This window comes from Martes martes (assembly GCF_963455335.1).
Source record: "Martes martes genome assembly, chromosome: 4".
In the NCBI taxonomy this organism is placed as follows: Eukaryota; Metazoa; Chordata; class Mammalia; order Carnivora; family Mustelidae; genus Martes; species Martes martes.
Genome location: NC_137891.1, coordinates 191,033,920 through 191,050,359, shown reverse-complemented (window position 1 = coordinate 191,050,359; position 16,440 = coordinate 191,033,920). Strand labels below are relative to the sequence as shown.

Below are 16,440 nucleotides of genomic sequence, written 5' to 3'. Positions count from 1 at the left end.
TGTGAACCCGGCTGCGCTTTCGTTCCCACACTCCCGCCAGCCAATGAGAGGCTGCGCTCGCGGGGCCCGGCGCGGGGCCGCCCACCCCCGGCTGCCGCCCCCGCCGAACGTCAGTCGGGCCCCCGCGCCCGGCCCGCGACCAAGGCTCGCGGAGCGCTCCGCCCGCGCCCGCCTCTAGCCGAGCCGCTCGGAGCGGGAAAGCCGCGGGCCCCCCCCCTCTGCGGCTGCGTCCCGAGCTGTGCGCCGGCACCGGGCCTCCCCCGCCTGCCCCGCGCGGCGAGTCCCCGGGGCTGGGCGCGGGGCTCCCGTTCAGGCCCACAGGGGCCGGGGATGCGGGTGGCGCCCGGAGTCCGCGGCGCGGGAAATCCGAAAGCGGAGTCACGAGGGGGAAGTGGGTCAGGCGCCCGGGAGGAGGAGGCGAGCCGCGGCCCGCGCGCCTCTTCCGTTTCGCTCCGCCGTTCCGGGTCCCGCCCGGGGTCGAAGGTCTCTGCACAGGCTTCTCTGCCCGGCCGCGTGCTCGCCCTCCCAGGACCCGCCCCTCCGCCCCACACCCACTCCAGGCCTGCACCACCGTGAACGCGGAACACCAGCCTCTCGGCCGAAAGAGGTCAGCCGGCTGGAGCCTGGCGGCAGGCAGGGCGGCGTCACGGGACAATTAAATTATGGCATCGAACGAAGAGGGCGATACTGCGCGACAGGGAGAGTGATGTCACCAATCAGGCAGAAAGGTGTCATGCAACAGAATGGAGGGACGTCACTGGCCAGGCTGGCAATGTCACCAGATAATCAGAGGTGATATCTCAGGGTCAAGATTGGTGATGATACACGCCAGAGGAGGGGATGTCATGGGGCTGGTGACATCACACTCTTCTATATTACACAACATTGGGCTGAGCACCAGCAAAGTAGGGCTCACAAAAAATGGAGGGCAATGGTTTGTTGGTTGTTTTTTTTAAGATTTTACTTATTTATTTGTCAGAGACACAGCGAGAGAAGGAACACAAGCAGGGGGAGTGGGAGAGGGAGGAGCAGGGAGGCCGACGCCGGGCTGGATCCCAGGACTCCGGGATCACAAGCTGAGTGAAAGGCACACACTTAAGGGCTGAGCCACCCAGGCGCCCAGGAGCAATTGTTTAAAATCTATCTCAGGGGCGCCTGGGTGGCTCAGTGGGTTAAAGCCTCTGCCTTCGGTCGGGTCATGTCTCAGGGTCCTGGGATTGAGCCCCGCATCGGGCTGTCTGCTCGTGCCTACTTGTGATCACCGTCTGTCAAATAAATAAATAAAATCTTTTTTAAAAATCTATTTCAAAGTGGCACAGTGGGAGAAACAGGTCTGTATTATTTTTCGGTTCGATATTGTATTCGTTTTGAACTATGTCACAGGGCTGTAGTCTTTTGAATACTTGGGGTTCCCAGTCCATGTGGCCTGGCAGCGGCGTGGTGTCCATGCCACAGACGTTTCCCGAGGCCCACTGTGGGCCTGGCCAGACGCTCAGGCTGGGGAAACCCCTCCTGGGGCTTCTAATCTGGTGCTGGAGGACACGGCAAGCGAAAATAGTCATTCCTTATAAGTGATAGAAACGCGTGGGCTGCTGGGGGAGAGGAAACCCTTCTTTTGATGGGGTGTCTGGAAGTCTCCGCAGTGGGATCTTCTGGGGAGGAGGCAGCTCTGCAAGGCCCCAGAGGAGGGAAAGGGGCCACAGGGGCCAAGGGAGGAGGGGGAGGGGCAGGCAGAGACCCAGGGACCTGGAGGCTTCTGGACCCGGGAGCGGTCTGGGAGAGCCTTGGGTGGGGGGCTTTTCTGAGCGCTAGAGTGAGCCAAATGGTGGGCCTCGAAGGGTCGGTTCAGCTGCTGTGGGTCTACATAGTGGGTGTCCACTGCTGGCCCCTGTCCCAACAGCCATTTCCAGGTCCCACTCTGCACCCCCATCCAGAGGACTTCTTTCTTTTCTGAGGCTGAGTCTAGTCTAGTATCAAGCGAAGTCCCCGCCTGCCCTCCAGTGGTGCCCCCTGTCCGCCTGGGGCACCGGGGTGGGGCAGGGGGCGGCTCAGATCCTCCCCATCACACAGTCGGTTCTGCCCAGGCACCCAGATGGGGCTACCCACTTTCCCCACTCCCGCCTAGAGGAGGGTGCGGGAGTGGAGGGGTGTCGGAAAGCAGCCGGGGTCAGGCAGGAATCTGAGGAGGGGCTACTGCTGGCACCAAAAGCCCGAGGAGCACCGACTGCCCCCTGTGCGGTCCAGGCTGGAACCCGTCTTGCCGTTGGGGAGGTGGAGGACTGGGGAGGACGGAAGCCCGCGAGTGCCCCCAGTGGCCACTGGAGACTCCTTTTCCTCTTGGGTGTCGTGGAGGAGCTGTGGCCACTGGTCGGGACAGTGCGGCTGGGCTCTGGGCGGCCCCCAGCCTTCCGTGGAGGCCAGAGAGGCAGGGGTTCAGACTGGGAGGAGGGTCTGAAGAACCACGCTCTTTCCCTCACTTGTTAGGTGGATGACTTACCTACCCGTGCTTGCCTCCTCACCGGTAGAGTGGGTCATCTGTTTATCCCGGGGTTACTGGGAAGAGAACACGAGACCCTGCTTGCAGGTACCCAGCGCGGAGAGAACTGAGTGATGCCAGCCACCTTGTTACTGCCTCAGGGAAGCAGGTAGGAGAGAACTGAACAGAGGGGAGACTGAGGCGGGGAGGAGAAGCCTATACTCAGCTTCATCACATGCCCCGGAGTGCTCGCCGCACTTGGAGAACCCCGGAGGCTCACTCGCAGAGGCCCGCCAGGAAGGGAAGGGAACTTCCCACCAGGGTCTCGGGGGGCCTGAGTCTTGAGCTTCCCGGCCTCGGTCCCAGCAAGGAGCCCTCCAGGGCCGGAGCAAGGTGAGCTTTCCCAGTATTGTCATCACCGACACCCCCACTGTGTCTTTCCCACAGGGCCACACCCCGACTGTCTGTGTGGTCGGTCCCTCTGGGCCCCCGTCCCTTAGACTGCCTCTGGAAGGAAGCACAAGCCGGCCGCGCGGACAGGCCGCGAGGAGAGGCCCCGCGCAGAGGCCTTGTGAAGATGCGGTGGCCGGCGGCCCAGGAGGCTCGGCTGCCAGACTCCTCCGAGCGGCCGCGGCCTGAAGCTGCTACTGCCGCTTCCCACATCTCCCGGCTGCCCCGAGTGTTCTGTTCCGGCTTTGATTCAGAGCAGGACCGGGGTTCGCTACGACGTCTCGGGGTCATTTGCTGCACAGCAGCCCCACCTGGGAGAGCTGGGATGGACCAAGCCCTGGGCCCCGGGGAGAGCGGCCTCTCCCCCCGCCCGCCCCTTCCTCCCTCTCCTTTCTCCTCATTTTCTCCAGCATTTACAAAGGCTCGGTGGCTTCGAACCCTGGCTTTCCATCCAATGAGACGCTTCTTGGGAGCCGTCAAAGACCTGCCCGTCTTCCCGGATCCAGGCCGCGTGGGCCAAGCCCCAGATGGCTGAGGGTCCAGGGGCCATCTGCAGGGCCCTCTGATGGCCATGGGGGAGACAAAGCCGGAAAGTCAGTGGGGGGTTTGTGAGGAAAGAAGAGGCATCTTCCAGGCTGGATGTGGGGCTCCAGCCTTGTGGGGGTGGGGGTCTCACATCCGGCCACAGGACAGCATCCAGCCGACGTCCCTTGAGGGCTTGGGAAGCGCTGTCTGTGCACACCCCGCCCCCCACCCTCTGATAGGGGCCTCAACCTGCTGACATGGTGGGGGCAACAGCATCACAGCCCGGCCCTCACGCTCCCCTGGCACGGATTCCGGCCCCCCACACCCCTCCTTAGAGTCTTGCCCCGCCTCTCCTGCCGGGAGACAGCAGCCCATCGACCCGCGCAGCTGGGGCCGGAGCTGTCAAGTGACGGGGCTAGAACTGCTGTAGGTTCTCTCCTGCAAAGTGGGAGCTGGGGGCTGAGTCCTCCATCAGTGTTTGCTGGAATCCAGCAAGTGATGAAGGTGACGGCTGATGGGACCCAGGGTGCAAGATAGTGATGAGGGAATCAAATACCCAGGACCCAGGTAGAGGCCAAGAGCACAGCTCGCTGATGCTGAGCTTTGCAGTTCTGGGGTAGTCATCCTCTGTGGCCAAGGGGGTGTCTTCTGGCCTTCCAGGCCGGGGCGTCGACACACCTTCCCTCAGCTACCTGAACAGTGGGCGGGGAGATCACCTCCCCCAACCACAGCTCAGGCCTAGTGACAGCATCCTGCCCCTGGTCTGGGTGTTGTTAATATCTTTCTCCAAAATCTGGGTGTTGACACCTCTCCTCATCTGGGAAGTCACCTCTCTCCAGCCCGGGAAGGCGCAGGCTCTACTCCCATCCCTGTCCAGATCGCTCCTGTCGGTGACGCTGTTCACGTGTCCTGGACCACTGCACCTGGGGACGGGTGAGCTTCCGTGCTTCCTCTTTGGGACTTCCAGACCAGGCTCTTCTCTGCCACAAAGTCCCAGCCTTCAGCCTCGTATCATCACACCTTACTAGCTGAGTTGTCTCTGCGCCTGGGGGCCTTGTCTCACTTCCTATGTGTTTCACTCCTGATTCCGACACTTTACCTAACCACTCCTGCCATAGTGCCTAGTGATTTCAAAATCCACAAGGATGATTCTCCAACCCTCGGGACGTTCTCCCCTTCAGCAGTCCTTTCTCCTCCTCCCTTGGCCACTCACTTCCTGGGCCAGGGTCCCTCTCACAACTGCAACCCCTCCACGGCCTAACCTCAAGGCTCACGTTCCCTTACGGCTTCCCACCCTCGCAGCTCACGTCCTCCTCTCCCCTTCAGCTCTGCTGAGATCGGCAGTCCTTGGATAAGACTGAGGTTGGTGCTTGTCATCCACCGATGTCCTTCCCCCTCCCTGGATCAAGACAAACGTAACTAAAAAAAAAAAAAAAAAAGACAAACGTAACTGGCCAGCCATTGTGCCGGCTTCCTAGCCCTCCCTCCCTCCTCTTGCTTCATCACATTCACTTGCCAAACCCTAACCTGTGTTAAACCGCAGCTATCTTTGTGGCTTGACAATCCCCTGCCTGTTCCTTTGCACAGCTGGTGGGTCTGGGTGGTGCTGGCAGCTTCCCTGGGGCACCTTCTGTCACCTGAGGGCCCACTGGGATTCGAGGGTGGGAGTGGCACCATGTTTGGACACTGGAGTTGTGGTCACTGGACTTCTGGTTCCCTGCCCTGTGGTCCCGTCCTGCGCACGCTGGACCGGCTTCCTCATGTGCTTTGGCCAGCATTTCAGAAGAGTGCGGAGACCCTCAAGGTCTCCTGAGGCCTGGGCTCCAGACCTGACACAGCAGAACTCCCACTACCTTCCATTAGCTGAAACGAGGCCAGCCAGATTCAGGAATAAGACGCCAGGTCATGCTTCTCTGTCGGTCCCATGAGCCCTCTGCCATCCCAGAGCTGCTCCGAGACCTTGATCACCCTGGCTTTACACTCTGGCCTGCTGGCCTTCGGGGCCACCCAGGATCTCACATTTCCTGGCCACTCCCCAGTGTGCTCCTGAACAATTCTAGCACACTGCGGGTCCCTCTCCTCGAGACCACAGTGCCTCCTCCCTGTCCCCTTCTCATCTGATGTGGAGCTGAGGCCTGCGAATCATAATGGCCCCTGGTTGAGGCCCCTGGTTTAGGCCCCAGTGCTCCCTGCACTAGGCGGGCACCTGGCCCCCTCCCCTCTCTGTGCACCCTCACTGCCTCTCCCCGTGAGTCCATTTCCACCATGCTGCTCATGCTAGAAAAGCGCGACACAGTATCAGCTTCTCGGGTCCCCACTTGGCTCTCCACCTGCCGCAGCCTCTCTCTGGCGGAGGTCCTGCAACAGCGACCCTCCCCCGTGAGCCCAGCTCCTTTCTTCCCCTCCCAAACTGCCCGTCAGTCCGTCCCAAGACCGTGGAGACCACGCCCAGCAAGGCCGCCGGCGTGTCCCTGTAGTGACTAGGGCGGCTGCGCAGGCCTCCCTCGCCCACCGCCCTACTCCTGCGCTTCCGATTTCTCCGTGACCCCTCCCCCTCTCTGTCTGTGTCTACTCCCTGATGCCCCAGTTGCTGTCCCCAGCCTGGACTTGCCCAGGAACCCCAGGCCATCTCCCTTACCTAATTCTAAGTCTAAGTGCGTTTCAAGCACAATGTGTCCATAAGCAAGTTGCTGACAGTGTCCATGGGGCTGAGTTTTGACTGCTGCTCTGTTTCACGCCTGCCCTGGGGCCTCCCCTCCCCCCACTCCCATTACCAGGAGGTCCGACCACAGGGGTGCAGGTGGGGAGGTCCGTCCCCACTCTCCACAGCCCCAGCCTCTTCTCTCCGCCCCACGCTCCACCCACACTGATTCAGCAGGACCCCCACGTTTTATGACGTTCAGCCCTCTGATGCCTGGGGAAGGAGTTTATGCACCAACTTCTGTTCAGACAACTGGGGCGATCTCCGCCTGGTGAGTGGGCCTGACTGAGGCTGCTGCCTTCTCTTCATCTGACCTCTCCTGCGGCTCTCAGACCAGCGTTCAGCCAGCACCCTTGGCACTTGGCGTCCACACCCCACCCTGGCCCATCAGGCCTCCTGTAGCTCTAACTCCTGGTATGTCCGAACAGCCCCTTCAGACGCCTGGCGCCCCTGCCACTGACACCGTGCGGCCACCAGCTTCGCTCCCCGGTTCTCAGGGAAGCTCCCAGTTGGGCTCCAGCTCCCTTCCTGACCGGAGGTCTTTACTCCACGCGGGGGTCCTGATGACCCTGTCAGGCCGGAGCGGAATCGGGCCAGGCCCCTCCTCGGGGAAAGCACGGTGTGTTCAGCGGCCGCTGCCCCGGCCTCTCCTCCGCAGCTGCTCCCCAGCCTCCCTCCCCCCAACACGGGCAGGCGCACGGCCGCCTCAGGCCTTCTGCAGCACCTGGGTCTCTGCCTGGGCCTCTCCGAGACTTACATCCCCCTTTCCTGCTCCTTCTTCTCTGTCCTGGCAACACCTGCGTTCTCGTCCTCCTCCTCCTCCTCCTCCTCCTTCTTCTTTTAGATTTTCTTTTTAAGGACTCTCTACACCGAACACGGGGCTCAAACTTACAACCCTGAGATCGAGAGTTGCGCGCTCTTCCGACTGAGCCGGCAGGTGCCCGACAACACGCACCTTCTTGACCCGCTTTTCCCACGCAGTGTCTGTCCACTGCCCAGGAATGTGAGCTCCACTTTGTTCCAGAGGAGTGCCCGGCATACAGTGTGAACCTTACAAAAACATGCTGACTCAATGAATGAGTAACAGAGATGGCACCTCCCAACCTCCAGACAATGATACAATCTTTACCCAAAATCAGGGGTGACAGTGTCCCACCAATAGCCAAGTTATGGAGGCATATTTTCCAATATCTGATATCAAAATACGATTTTCAAGGCAAAAAACCCATGACTTCCATATAAATACATAGTGAACACATGTCAGGTGTGTGTTTAGCTCACCAATGGGGAAACCAGAGGCTCCAAGAGGCTTTGAGGAAGGCGCACGGGTCAGGTACGTAACTGGCAGATGCCACATGGGCAGCAAGGCCATGTTTCTCCAGGATAGAGGTCTCTATCTCCAGTAGGACAGATGTCTACACCACATTAACCTGCAGCTTCACGAATATGAGCAAAGCGGGGTTCCTGGGTGGCTCAGTGGGTTAAAGCCTCTGCCTTCGGCTCAGGTCATGATCCCAGGGTCCTGGGATCGAGCCCCGCGTCGGGCTCTCTGCTCAGCGGGAAGCCAGATTTCTCCTCTCTGCCTGCTTCTCTGCCTACTTGTGATCTCTGTCAAATAAATAAATAAAATCTTTTAAATAAATAAATAAATAAACAAAAAATAAAAAAAGAATATGAGCAAAGGCACCTCTAGGGAGACCTTCAAGGATAGCAAGGCTCCTTGTGCCTGATTTCCAAGTTTGGGATAATTTTCTTAAGCCTAGGGACTGGTGGCCTCTTCACCTCCGTCTGGCAGTGGAAGCCTCTCCCCCAACCTTCCCACCTGTGTCACCCCTTCCCCACTTTGGCCCCAAGGCCCAGATTCCAACCCAGTGAGGTGGGAGATTGGGGTGTGGGTCAAGGCAGGGGCTCTGGACTCCATGGGGTGTCAGGGCTTTGTGTCCTGGGGTGAGTCCTGCAGAAAGGAAGATAAGGTAGCTGATCCTTCCTTCTCTTCCCTCCCCGACCTCTTTTTCTCCCTTCCACGGGTGGGCAGAGCAGGGGGGCTGCACATGGGTCCCATCGGGTTTTCTCTGTGTTGTGCCCTCCACCGTTAGCCTTGGGTGTGTCAGGCGTCTGCCGCGACACACTCCTCCAGCACAGCTGGCTGTGGGTCTCCACACTGCAGACTCCAGGCCTGTTCTCACGTGGGCCTGAATGCAGAAGACTTGTCCCTAACACACAGTGACCACATAGGATTTCGGGGTATGCCTGGCCCTGGAGCCACTGACAGCCCTAGCACAGGGGCCACGTGGGCCAGTGTCCAGCTGCGCTCCTTCCTTGCCCTCACCAGATCCCGTGGGTTTGAACTAAGTTGAGTGCCCCCACCTTGCTCCTCTCCAACTCACTGCCTCCCCAAGTTAGAATAGCTCCCTGCATCTCAGGTCTACCTTCTTCTCTCCCTCCCTGTAAGTCATCCCTACAGCAAGGGGAATCTTTCCCATCTGCAGACTACATCCTGACTCCCCTGAGGGCCAAGTGCCCCCGCCAGCCCAGAGTCTGTTTGGGGGAGAACCAGACATCGAGCTGTTTGAGCGGCCCCTGAGCCTGCAGGTCAGGTCAGTGTGGGGACAGCAGCTTCATTTGCGTTTCTGGTCTGCCCTGAGTCCTGCATCCCGAAACACCCATTAGAGGGGGCTGTGGCTAGGAGAGGGTTGCACCCGCCAAGTGGGGGTGAGGCTCTGGCTTGAAGAGGGGTGGGGTCCAGGACAGTGAGACTGTGGCCCAGGTCAGGGGGTGCTCAACCTTCCTAGTGCTGGGTGGGAAAACAGAGTGACCCTGCTCCCTCCGAGAACATGGAAAGGAGGGGGACGCCTAGTTAATCAGCCCAGCCAGCAGGTACTTACAGCAAATCAGGCTTCAACAACACAACTTCCGTAAGAAACTCTGCCTCGCCCCCCAGGGTTTCTGAAGACTGGTCTGGTCAGCCACAGTGACTCACAAGCTCTGTGCTACTTTCTCAGCAAGTAATGGTGCCCCTGTGGCCTCCAACATCTGTCTATCCAGAGGCCTACGGGGGCAGCCCTCCCCATCATTCCACAGGGCCTCAGGGTGACCTTCAAGCTGTGACCAAAGGCCTTTAGCTAATCAGATGTCATCTGAGATGATGGTCTCAGGAGCTGTGACTGGCCAGGTGGAAAGGTGGGAGAAGGGAATTAGATTTGAATGAGAGCAGAGATGCCGTTGTGTCTTGTTGAAAGGTAAAAGTGGTAGATTTTCATCTAGTAGAGGGTTGGACTGTGAGACTAGTACCTCTGTGTGGCATAAGTAGTAAGGACTGTAGACATTCTTGGAAAGGTTTTTTTGTGGTTGCGTTTATTAGATAAGTCGAAGGGTTTAAAAATAAAATCAAGTATATTAAATGTTATAAATGCTGTTTTAAAGGTTTAAGGAAGTTTAAGTTAGTTAGTAAATGAGATAAAATATTAACCAAAGGTCCCTTTATAAATGACTGTTATAATTTCATAAATAGAATACTAATATTTGTGACAAGAACTTATATATTTTGTGGCCATATTATTAGGTGCATACAAGTTTAAAATTATTTTATTTTACCAGTGATCTCAACTTTTTATTGTTACATGACTTTTGTATCTCTGTAACATTTTACCTATAAAATTTCTTTGTTGATAGAATTGTTAATATGGCCATATGAGTCTCATTTTAGTTAATAGTCATGTGGTGTGTTTCTTTCCATCCTTCTACTTTCAAATTTCTTATATCCTTGTATTTCAGATGATTCCTGTCTTCTGTAAGCCAGATAAAAATAGATTATTTTTAACCAGCCTAACAATACTGGTCATGTAGTCCCCCTAGATTTCAGACCTCTTGTCAAGGTTTCAAGTCCCCAGTTTGTGGTCATTTGTTATGACAGTCCCAGGAAACTGAGACAGGCTCGATCAGTTTGCTTCCTTAATGTCTTTGCATTTAGTTCTTCCTGTCAAAAGCAGGAAAGCAACTGGTGGCATGGGATGAAATAACTAAAAGAAAATGAAGATTCTGGTGCCATATGACAGTATTAAGAAATCAGAGCACATGAATACCTTGTTTAATAACAGCCATCTGGGGGAGAGGGGGCGATTCTCACATCCTGTATTCTTTATTTCAATAAACATTTATGGTTTTCTTTCTACAACGGCAATATTATTTATACAAGGAATGAGTGGAGATATATACTTAAAATATAAAAAGAAGGAAATTTAAACCCCTTTGTTTTTTGTGTGTTCACAATTTTGGAGCCCTATGAAATCTTTCTGGGGGGTGGATAAGTGAAATGGCCAAGATTTATATTGAAAACATTTATTTTTCCACTCTTAAACTTTTTTATTTCAAAAATTATTTACTTACTTTCTTATTTATTTAAATTTTATTTATTTATTTTTAGCTAACGTATGCCTGTTATGCGGGACTGGATCCCAGGACCCCCCTGGGATCATAACCTGAGTCGAAGGCAGACACTTAACAACCGAGCCCCCTGGGCGCCCCCATCCCTTTTTATGGCTCAGTAATGTTCCATCGTGAGGGTGAACCCTGTTTTGTTTACATTCATCTGTTGATGGATTTGGTTTTCCCCACAGTTTCTACCTCTTATCTATTGTAAATTGTGCTGCTATGAATATTTGGGTACAAACATTTGTTTGAAAACCTGTGTCCAATTCTTTGGGGTCTGCATCTAGGACTGGAATTGCTAGGCCCCGTGAAAACCATCTCACTTCTTGAGGAGTGGCTGCACTGCTTCCACAGTGGCTGAACCGTTTGCATTTCCATCAGCAACGTACGAGGGTTCCAATTTCTGTACATCCTCCAAACTTGTCACTGCTCTTTATGAATTGTTATCTTTTTTTTTAAAGATTTTATTTATTTATTTGACAGACAGAGATCACAAGTAGGCCGAGAGGCAGGCAGAGAGAGGGGGAATCAGGCTCCCTGCTGAACAGAGAGCCCGATGTGGGGCTCGATCCCAGGACCCTGGGATCATGACCTGAGCCGAAGGCAGAGGCTTTAACCCACTGAGCCACCCAGGCGCCCCTTGAATTATTATCTTATTATTATATTATACTAACATTATGCTTACAGTCATGCTATAATAATGGGTGTGACATGGTATCTCATTGTGATCTTGATTTAAGTTTCCCTGATGACTAATGATGTTGAACATCTTTTCATGTGGTTCTGGCCGTTTTTGTATTTTCTACACAGAAATATCTATTCAAACATTTGCCCAATTTTTAAAAAAGATTTCTTTATTTATTTGAAAGAGAGAAAGAGAGAACAGGGGAGAGGGAGAAAGAAACCCAGGAAGACTCCTGGCTGAGTACAGAGCCCAACATGGGGCTCGATCCCACAACCTGAGCTGACAAGAGTTGTTGACTGCCTGACCAACTGCACCATCCAGGTGCCCCACTCGCCCGAGTTTAAACTGAATCGTTTATCTTTTTATGGTTGAGTTCTAAGAGTTCTTTTTATGGTATAGATGCTAGACCCTTATCTGACATGATTTGCAAGTATTTTCTTCCATTTTGAGAATAGTCTTTTCACTTTCTGGTTAGTGTGCATGAGTCCGTTTTTATAGAAAGTAAGAGACACACCTCTTTCATTAAAAAGCAACAACAACAACAAATCTGAACAAATACCCTCCTAAACCACTGGTCACTATTTCTGGGTAGTTTGGATTGTCGCTATTTTGTTCTTTCTGAATTAACTGAGGCAATGTTTTCCAAGCTTACTAATTTTGCAAATCGGTAAATGGAAAGTGAAAGTTTCCAATCATTAGTTCATGTTATCACGACTTCCACGCCTCCTGTAAAGAATGGGAAGCACCAGGGGGAGGTGAACCATGAGAGACTCTGGACTCTGAAAAACAACCTGAGGGTTCCGAAGGGGCGGGGGGTGGGAGGTTTGGGGGAACCAGGTGGTGGGTACTAGGGAGGGCACGGATTGCACGGAGCACTGGGTGTAGTGAAAAAACAACGAATACTGTTATGCTGAAAAGAAATAAAACATTAAAAAAAAAAAGGAGAATGGGAAGCACTGGACATTTAGGGGGTTTCTGGGTTAGGGTGCCGTCCTGAGAGGCGGGGCAGGTGGACAGCCCCAGCGCCTGCCCTTGTCATTCTGTTTTGTTTCTGCTGCTCCCCCCGACGCACCTTGGGAAAAGGAAACCGAAACCGAAGCTAAATTCAGCCACTGGTGAGGCTCTCTCCCCGACACTCCCCCTGACGTGCGCAGCTCAGGTTCATAAAAGGGGGGAGCAGGAGAGGAGCTGGAAGCTGAGAGGCTGCAAACTGGTCAGTGTCTGCGGAGGACAGGGTGCCAGAGCCCACGGCCATGGTGAGTGCTGTTTGATAGGTGGGGGCGGGTGGGCGCTGTACCGGTCAGTTTTCCTGCGTCTGCTGGGGTCATCCAGGGATGGTGGAGCACCCACCATGTGCCGGTCAAGTGGAGTTGCTCTGAGCTCCCCCAGGTCCCTAGGCATGAGGGGTGGGACAGGGTCCCTTCTGATATGGGGTTGGGGTCTGGCTCTTGGAAAGCACCTTCTGCCCAGTGTTAAACCCTGAGATCCCTTGGCATTGGCAAAGGGGGCATCTCAGTGGGTTAAGGGAGGTGGAGTGATGGTGGCGGCTGGCTGGCCCTTCTTCCAGAAACGCTCCCTGCTTGCTTCCAGCGCTTGGGGTCCCTTTCCCGGCGGGTGGGGAGGCGAGAGCAGCATCCCCAGCCTTGTCCTGTGGCCAGTCATCTGCACATAGTGGCTCCAGGACTGATGCCGAGTTCTAGGAGTCTGTGTGATGTCCGCAGGCGGGGAACCTGAAGGTGAAGACGCTGGGGGGTGAGGAGTTCCTGGTCCCCCTGAGGGTCTCCATGCTGGCATCGGAGCTGAAGCAGCAGATAGCCCAGAAAACTGGCGTGCCTGCGTTCCAGCAGCGACTGGTTACCCACCCCGCCGGCCAGGTGCTGAAGGACGGGGTCCCCCTCATCAGCCAGGGCCTGTGTCCTGGCAGTACGGTCCTGCTGGTGGTGCAGAGCTGCGACGAGCCCCTGAGCATCCTGGTGAGGAACGACAAGGGTCGCAGCACCGCCTACGAGGTCCGGCTGACGCAGACAGTGGCTGAGCTCAAGCGGCAGGTGTGCCAGCAGGAGCATGTGCAGTCTGACCTGTTCTGGCTGAGTTTCGAGGGGAAGCCCATGGACGACCCACATCAGCTGGGGGACTATGGTCTGACACCCCAGTGCACTGTGTTCATGAATTTACGCCTGCGGGGGGGGGGCGGGGGGGAGTGGGCAGGACCAGGAGGGCGGCACTGAGGGCCACCCACCTGAGTCCCTGACCAAGTGCGAGTGATAAAAGTTGACCGCAATATTAAATGGGTCCTTACGTTTGGTCCTTGCCCCAGCACCCCTCGCTTCCGCAACCCTGCTTACGAGGCTGGGGGAGGGACAGAAGAGGAAATGGGATAAGGAGACCCAGGGTCACTGGGTGGTCACCAGGCTGAGGTTGCCAAGGACAGGGACAAGTCTGGTGAGGTCAAAATGGTGATCCACTCCCACCCACCCCTTGGACAAATTGAAGATGTCCCCACACCTTTGGGAAATTAACTTCTAGAGAAAGAAAAGAGGCCCCTCTGCTGGAGCCCACCTCTAGCTCCAGACTGAGCCCCAGTCAGCCTCTGCACAGCAGGTTTCCATCCCCCACATCTGGGCCAGCAGACAGTACAGGGAGGGGAAGGTGTGGTCAGGTTCCTGCTGGGACCAGCACCCTGGGGAAGTGGGGAGAGGGTGAGGCCCTAGGCCACGACTGGGTGGGCTGTGAGGCAGGCTCCTCCACACCAACCAGGACCTTGGGGGCCTCTTGGCCCTCCAGGCCACATCCGCCTGCCCTGTCCTGTCTGCATGGGTCTAGGGAGGGTTGAGCACTCACATCGCCATGGGGCAAGCTGCTGAATGGAGACTGTTCTCCAACAGACACCCTGGCCTTCGAGGCCTCACCTGGTACAGAGGCCATGGCCGACAGGAGAGGGGCCTCCAGGGATGAGGGGCTCCTCCAGTCCATGTGAAAGAGCTTGTCCTAGACGGGGCACCTAACTTGGCAAAGGCTACACCAGCCTCCACATAGAATGCTTCTTTCTATACCAATTTCCCAAGAGCTCCAGGGGAGCCAGATGGAGTCAGTCCCGGACACGGGCAAGATGGGGGTGGGGGGGACAGCAGGAGACACTGAACGTACACGTCTTTGGGCTAAAGTCCTTGACTCTGGGGACATCCAGACCACAGCTTTCAGACTGTTCAGGGTAATGTGGCGGGAGACCCAGACGCCCCTTTCTGGTCTGCGGGGGTCTGTTTCTAGGCCCAGGGACTTCGATGTCTGGCTTATCTGTGACCAACAGCTGCGCGTGTGCGCGTCGGCGCGGTGCTCCCCCGGTTCCCGCTTCTCACTTCTTTGTCACACGGCACACTAGCAAGTGTGAGCCTGCGCCCTTGGAGCGGACGTGGGGTCCTCTCCAGAAGGGCCTCTTCTCCCTCTCACCCTCCGTTGCTTCGGACCCCTGTGGCTGGCGTGGAGAGAGGGGGCGTCCCGCAGACCCAGCCCTGGAGGGACAGAAGCGGTCCCCTCTCCCTCCCCCTCGACCTTCAGCGAAGCCAGGCTCTAATCTGTGCCCTCCGGATCTCAGGTTACCCCCTACCCAGACCCGCCGGCTGGAGAAGCGCCCGCCGGGGGGCTGAGGAGGGGGCGTGGCCGGCCGCCGCCGACTCGACGGCGTCCCCGCGGGACGGCAGAGGGAGCCCTCGGCTCTGCGGCGAGGCCCGAGCTGACCCGGGAGCGCGCGGTGGGCGGGCCTGCGCTCCGTCCAGACCAATCACCACGGCCCCCAGCCCACATTGGTCCCAGCCAGCCGGGGGCGCGGCCTGCTGGGGCCGCCTCCTCCCCCGAACGCGCCGGGGGTCCCGCGCGCGGGCGAGTTTCCGTCCCCAGTTTCCTAAAAGAGGCGGTGGTTCCCCGTCGTGTGCTTCCCGCCGGGGGAGGGGCGCGGGCCTGCACGGCCCGAGGGGCCGCGGGGTCCCAGGATCTGGCGGCCCCTTCCCGCGGCCAGGAAGCTCCCGCAGCTCCGGCCGCGGCACAGGCTGGAGCCTCTTGGAAGTCCCGTCACGTCGCCTCCAGATTATGCATTAACCCGACTGCAGCCGCATTTCCTGGGCGGGGGAGAGACGTCCGCGCGGGCGGGGGAGGGGGCGTCCGTGGGGGCGCGCCGCAGGGGGGCGAGCAACCCCCCCCGGGCCCGCCCACCCCCCTGCTCCGTCCGCCCCTCCGCCCGGCGAGTCCCACCGCCCACCTCGGCCCGACCCAGCCCGGCCCCTCCCTCCCACCAGCCCGGCCTCCGCCCGGCGCCGCTGTCCCGACGCTTTGTTCGCGGCCGGCGCGGGGCGCGGGGCGCCGGGCGGGCCGGGGACCGGCGCGGGCCCGGGAGCTGGGGTGGGGGGAGGGGGGGAGGCGGGGAGGGGGCGGGGCTGCCCCGGGTCCCGCCCCCGCGCCGCCCGCGCTCCCACCGCCTCCCAGGAGCTGCGTCCCGTCCTGTCTAGTCCCGTTCCCGGCGCGGCCAGGCCCGCGCGCTTGCTCTGGCCGCCTTCCGCCGTCCTCGGCCCGCGCCATGCCCAGCCTGTGGCCGTCCGGCTGGGCCCCGCTGCAGCCGCTCCTGCTGCTCCTGGTGGTGGCCGCGCGCGCCCTGCCCAGCGCCGACGGGACGTGCCCGGAGCGCGCGCTGGAGCGGCGGGAGGAGGAGGCGAACGTGGTGCTCACCGGCACCGTGGAGGAGATTCTCAACGTGGACCCGGTGCAGCACACGTACTCGTGCAAGGTGGGCCCCCGCCGGGACCCTGAGACACCCCCCCCAACAAATACCCCTCCTGGAAACCTGGGCTGGGGGTCTCTTCCTCCACCATCCCGGACCCCTGCCCCAGAGGCCTTCCCTTGGAGAAGCTGGCCGCCCCACGGAGACCCCCGCCCCAGGCCGTGGGAACGGGCATCAGACGCTCTGCAGCTCCCGCTCCCGCTCCCTTGGCGACCGCCGAGCCCCCGGGTGGGGCGCCGGGTCCCGGAAAACTCGCGAGCGCCTGCGGGAAAGTTCCTGCGGCACCTCTGCAGTCCCACCTCGCGGCGCCCAGGCCTAGGAGACCCGGTCACGTCTGCCCCCACCCCCACCCCAGGCCCACTACCTTATTGCGGACAAGTGCGCCGCCCCCCCCCCCCACCAGGGAA

General features: G+C 58.0%; 2 protein-coding genes across 2 annotated transcripts in view; both read left to right on the top strand.

Moving 5' to 3' along the window:
* Window positions 1-12,430: 12,430 nt before the first annotated feature.
* On the top strand, window positions 12,431-13,583 carry ISG15 (ISG15 ubiquitin like modifier). The gene is made up of 2 exons (XM_080802177.1): window positions 12,431-12,521; window positions 12,987-13,583. Exons 1-2 carry the CDS (start codon window positions 12,519-12,521, stop codon window positions 13,491-13,493), a joined length of 510 nt encoding a protein of 169 aa, XP_080658303.1. The 5' UTR covers window positions 12,431-12,518; the 3' UTR covers window positions 13,494-13,583.
* A 2,249-nt stretch (window positions 13,584-15,832) lies between these two features.
* AGRN (agrin) overlaps window positions 15,833-16,440 on the top strand; it is a gene marked incomplete at its 5' end in the record, with an annotated part of 33,494 nt that continues 32,886 nt past the window's right edge. Inside the window, one exon of the mRNA XM_080802995.1 lies at window positions 15,833-16,039. Within this exon, the coding sequence (XP_080659121.1) occupies window positions 15,833-16,039 (207 nt within the window). The remainder of the gene's footprint in view (window positions 16,040-16,440) is intronic.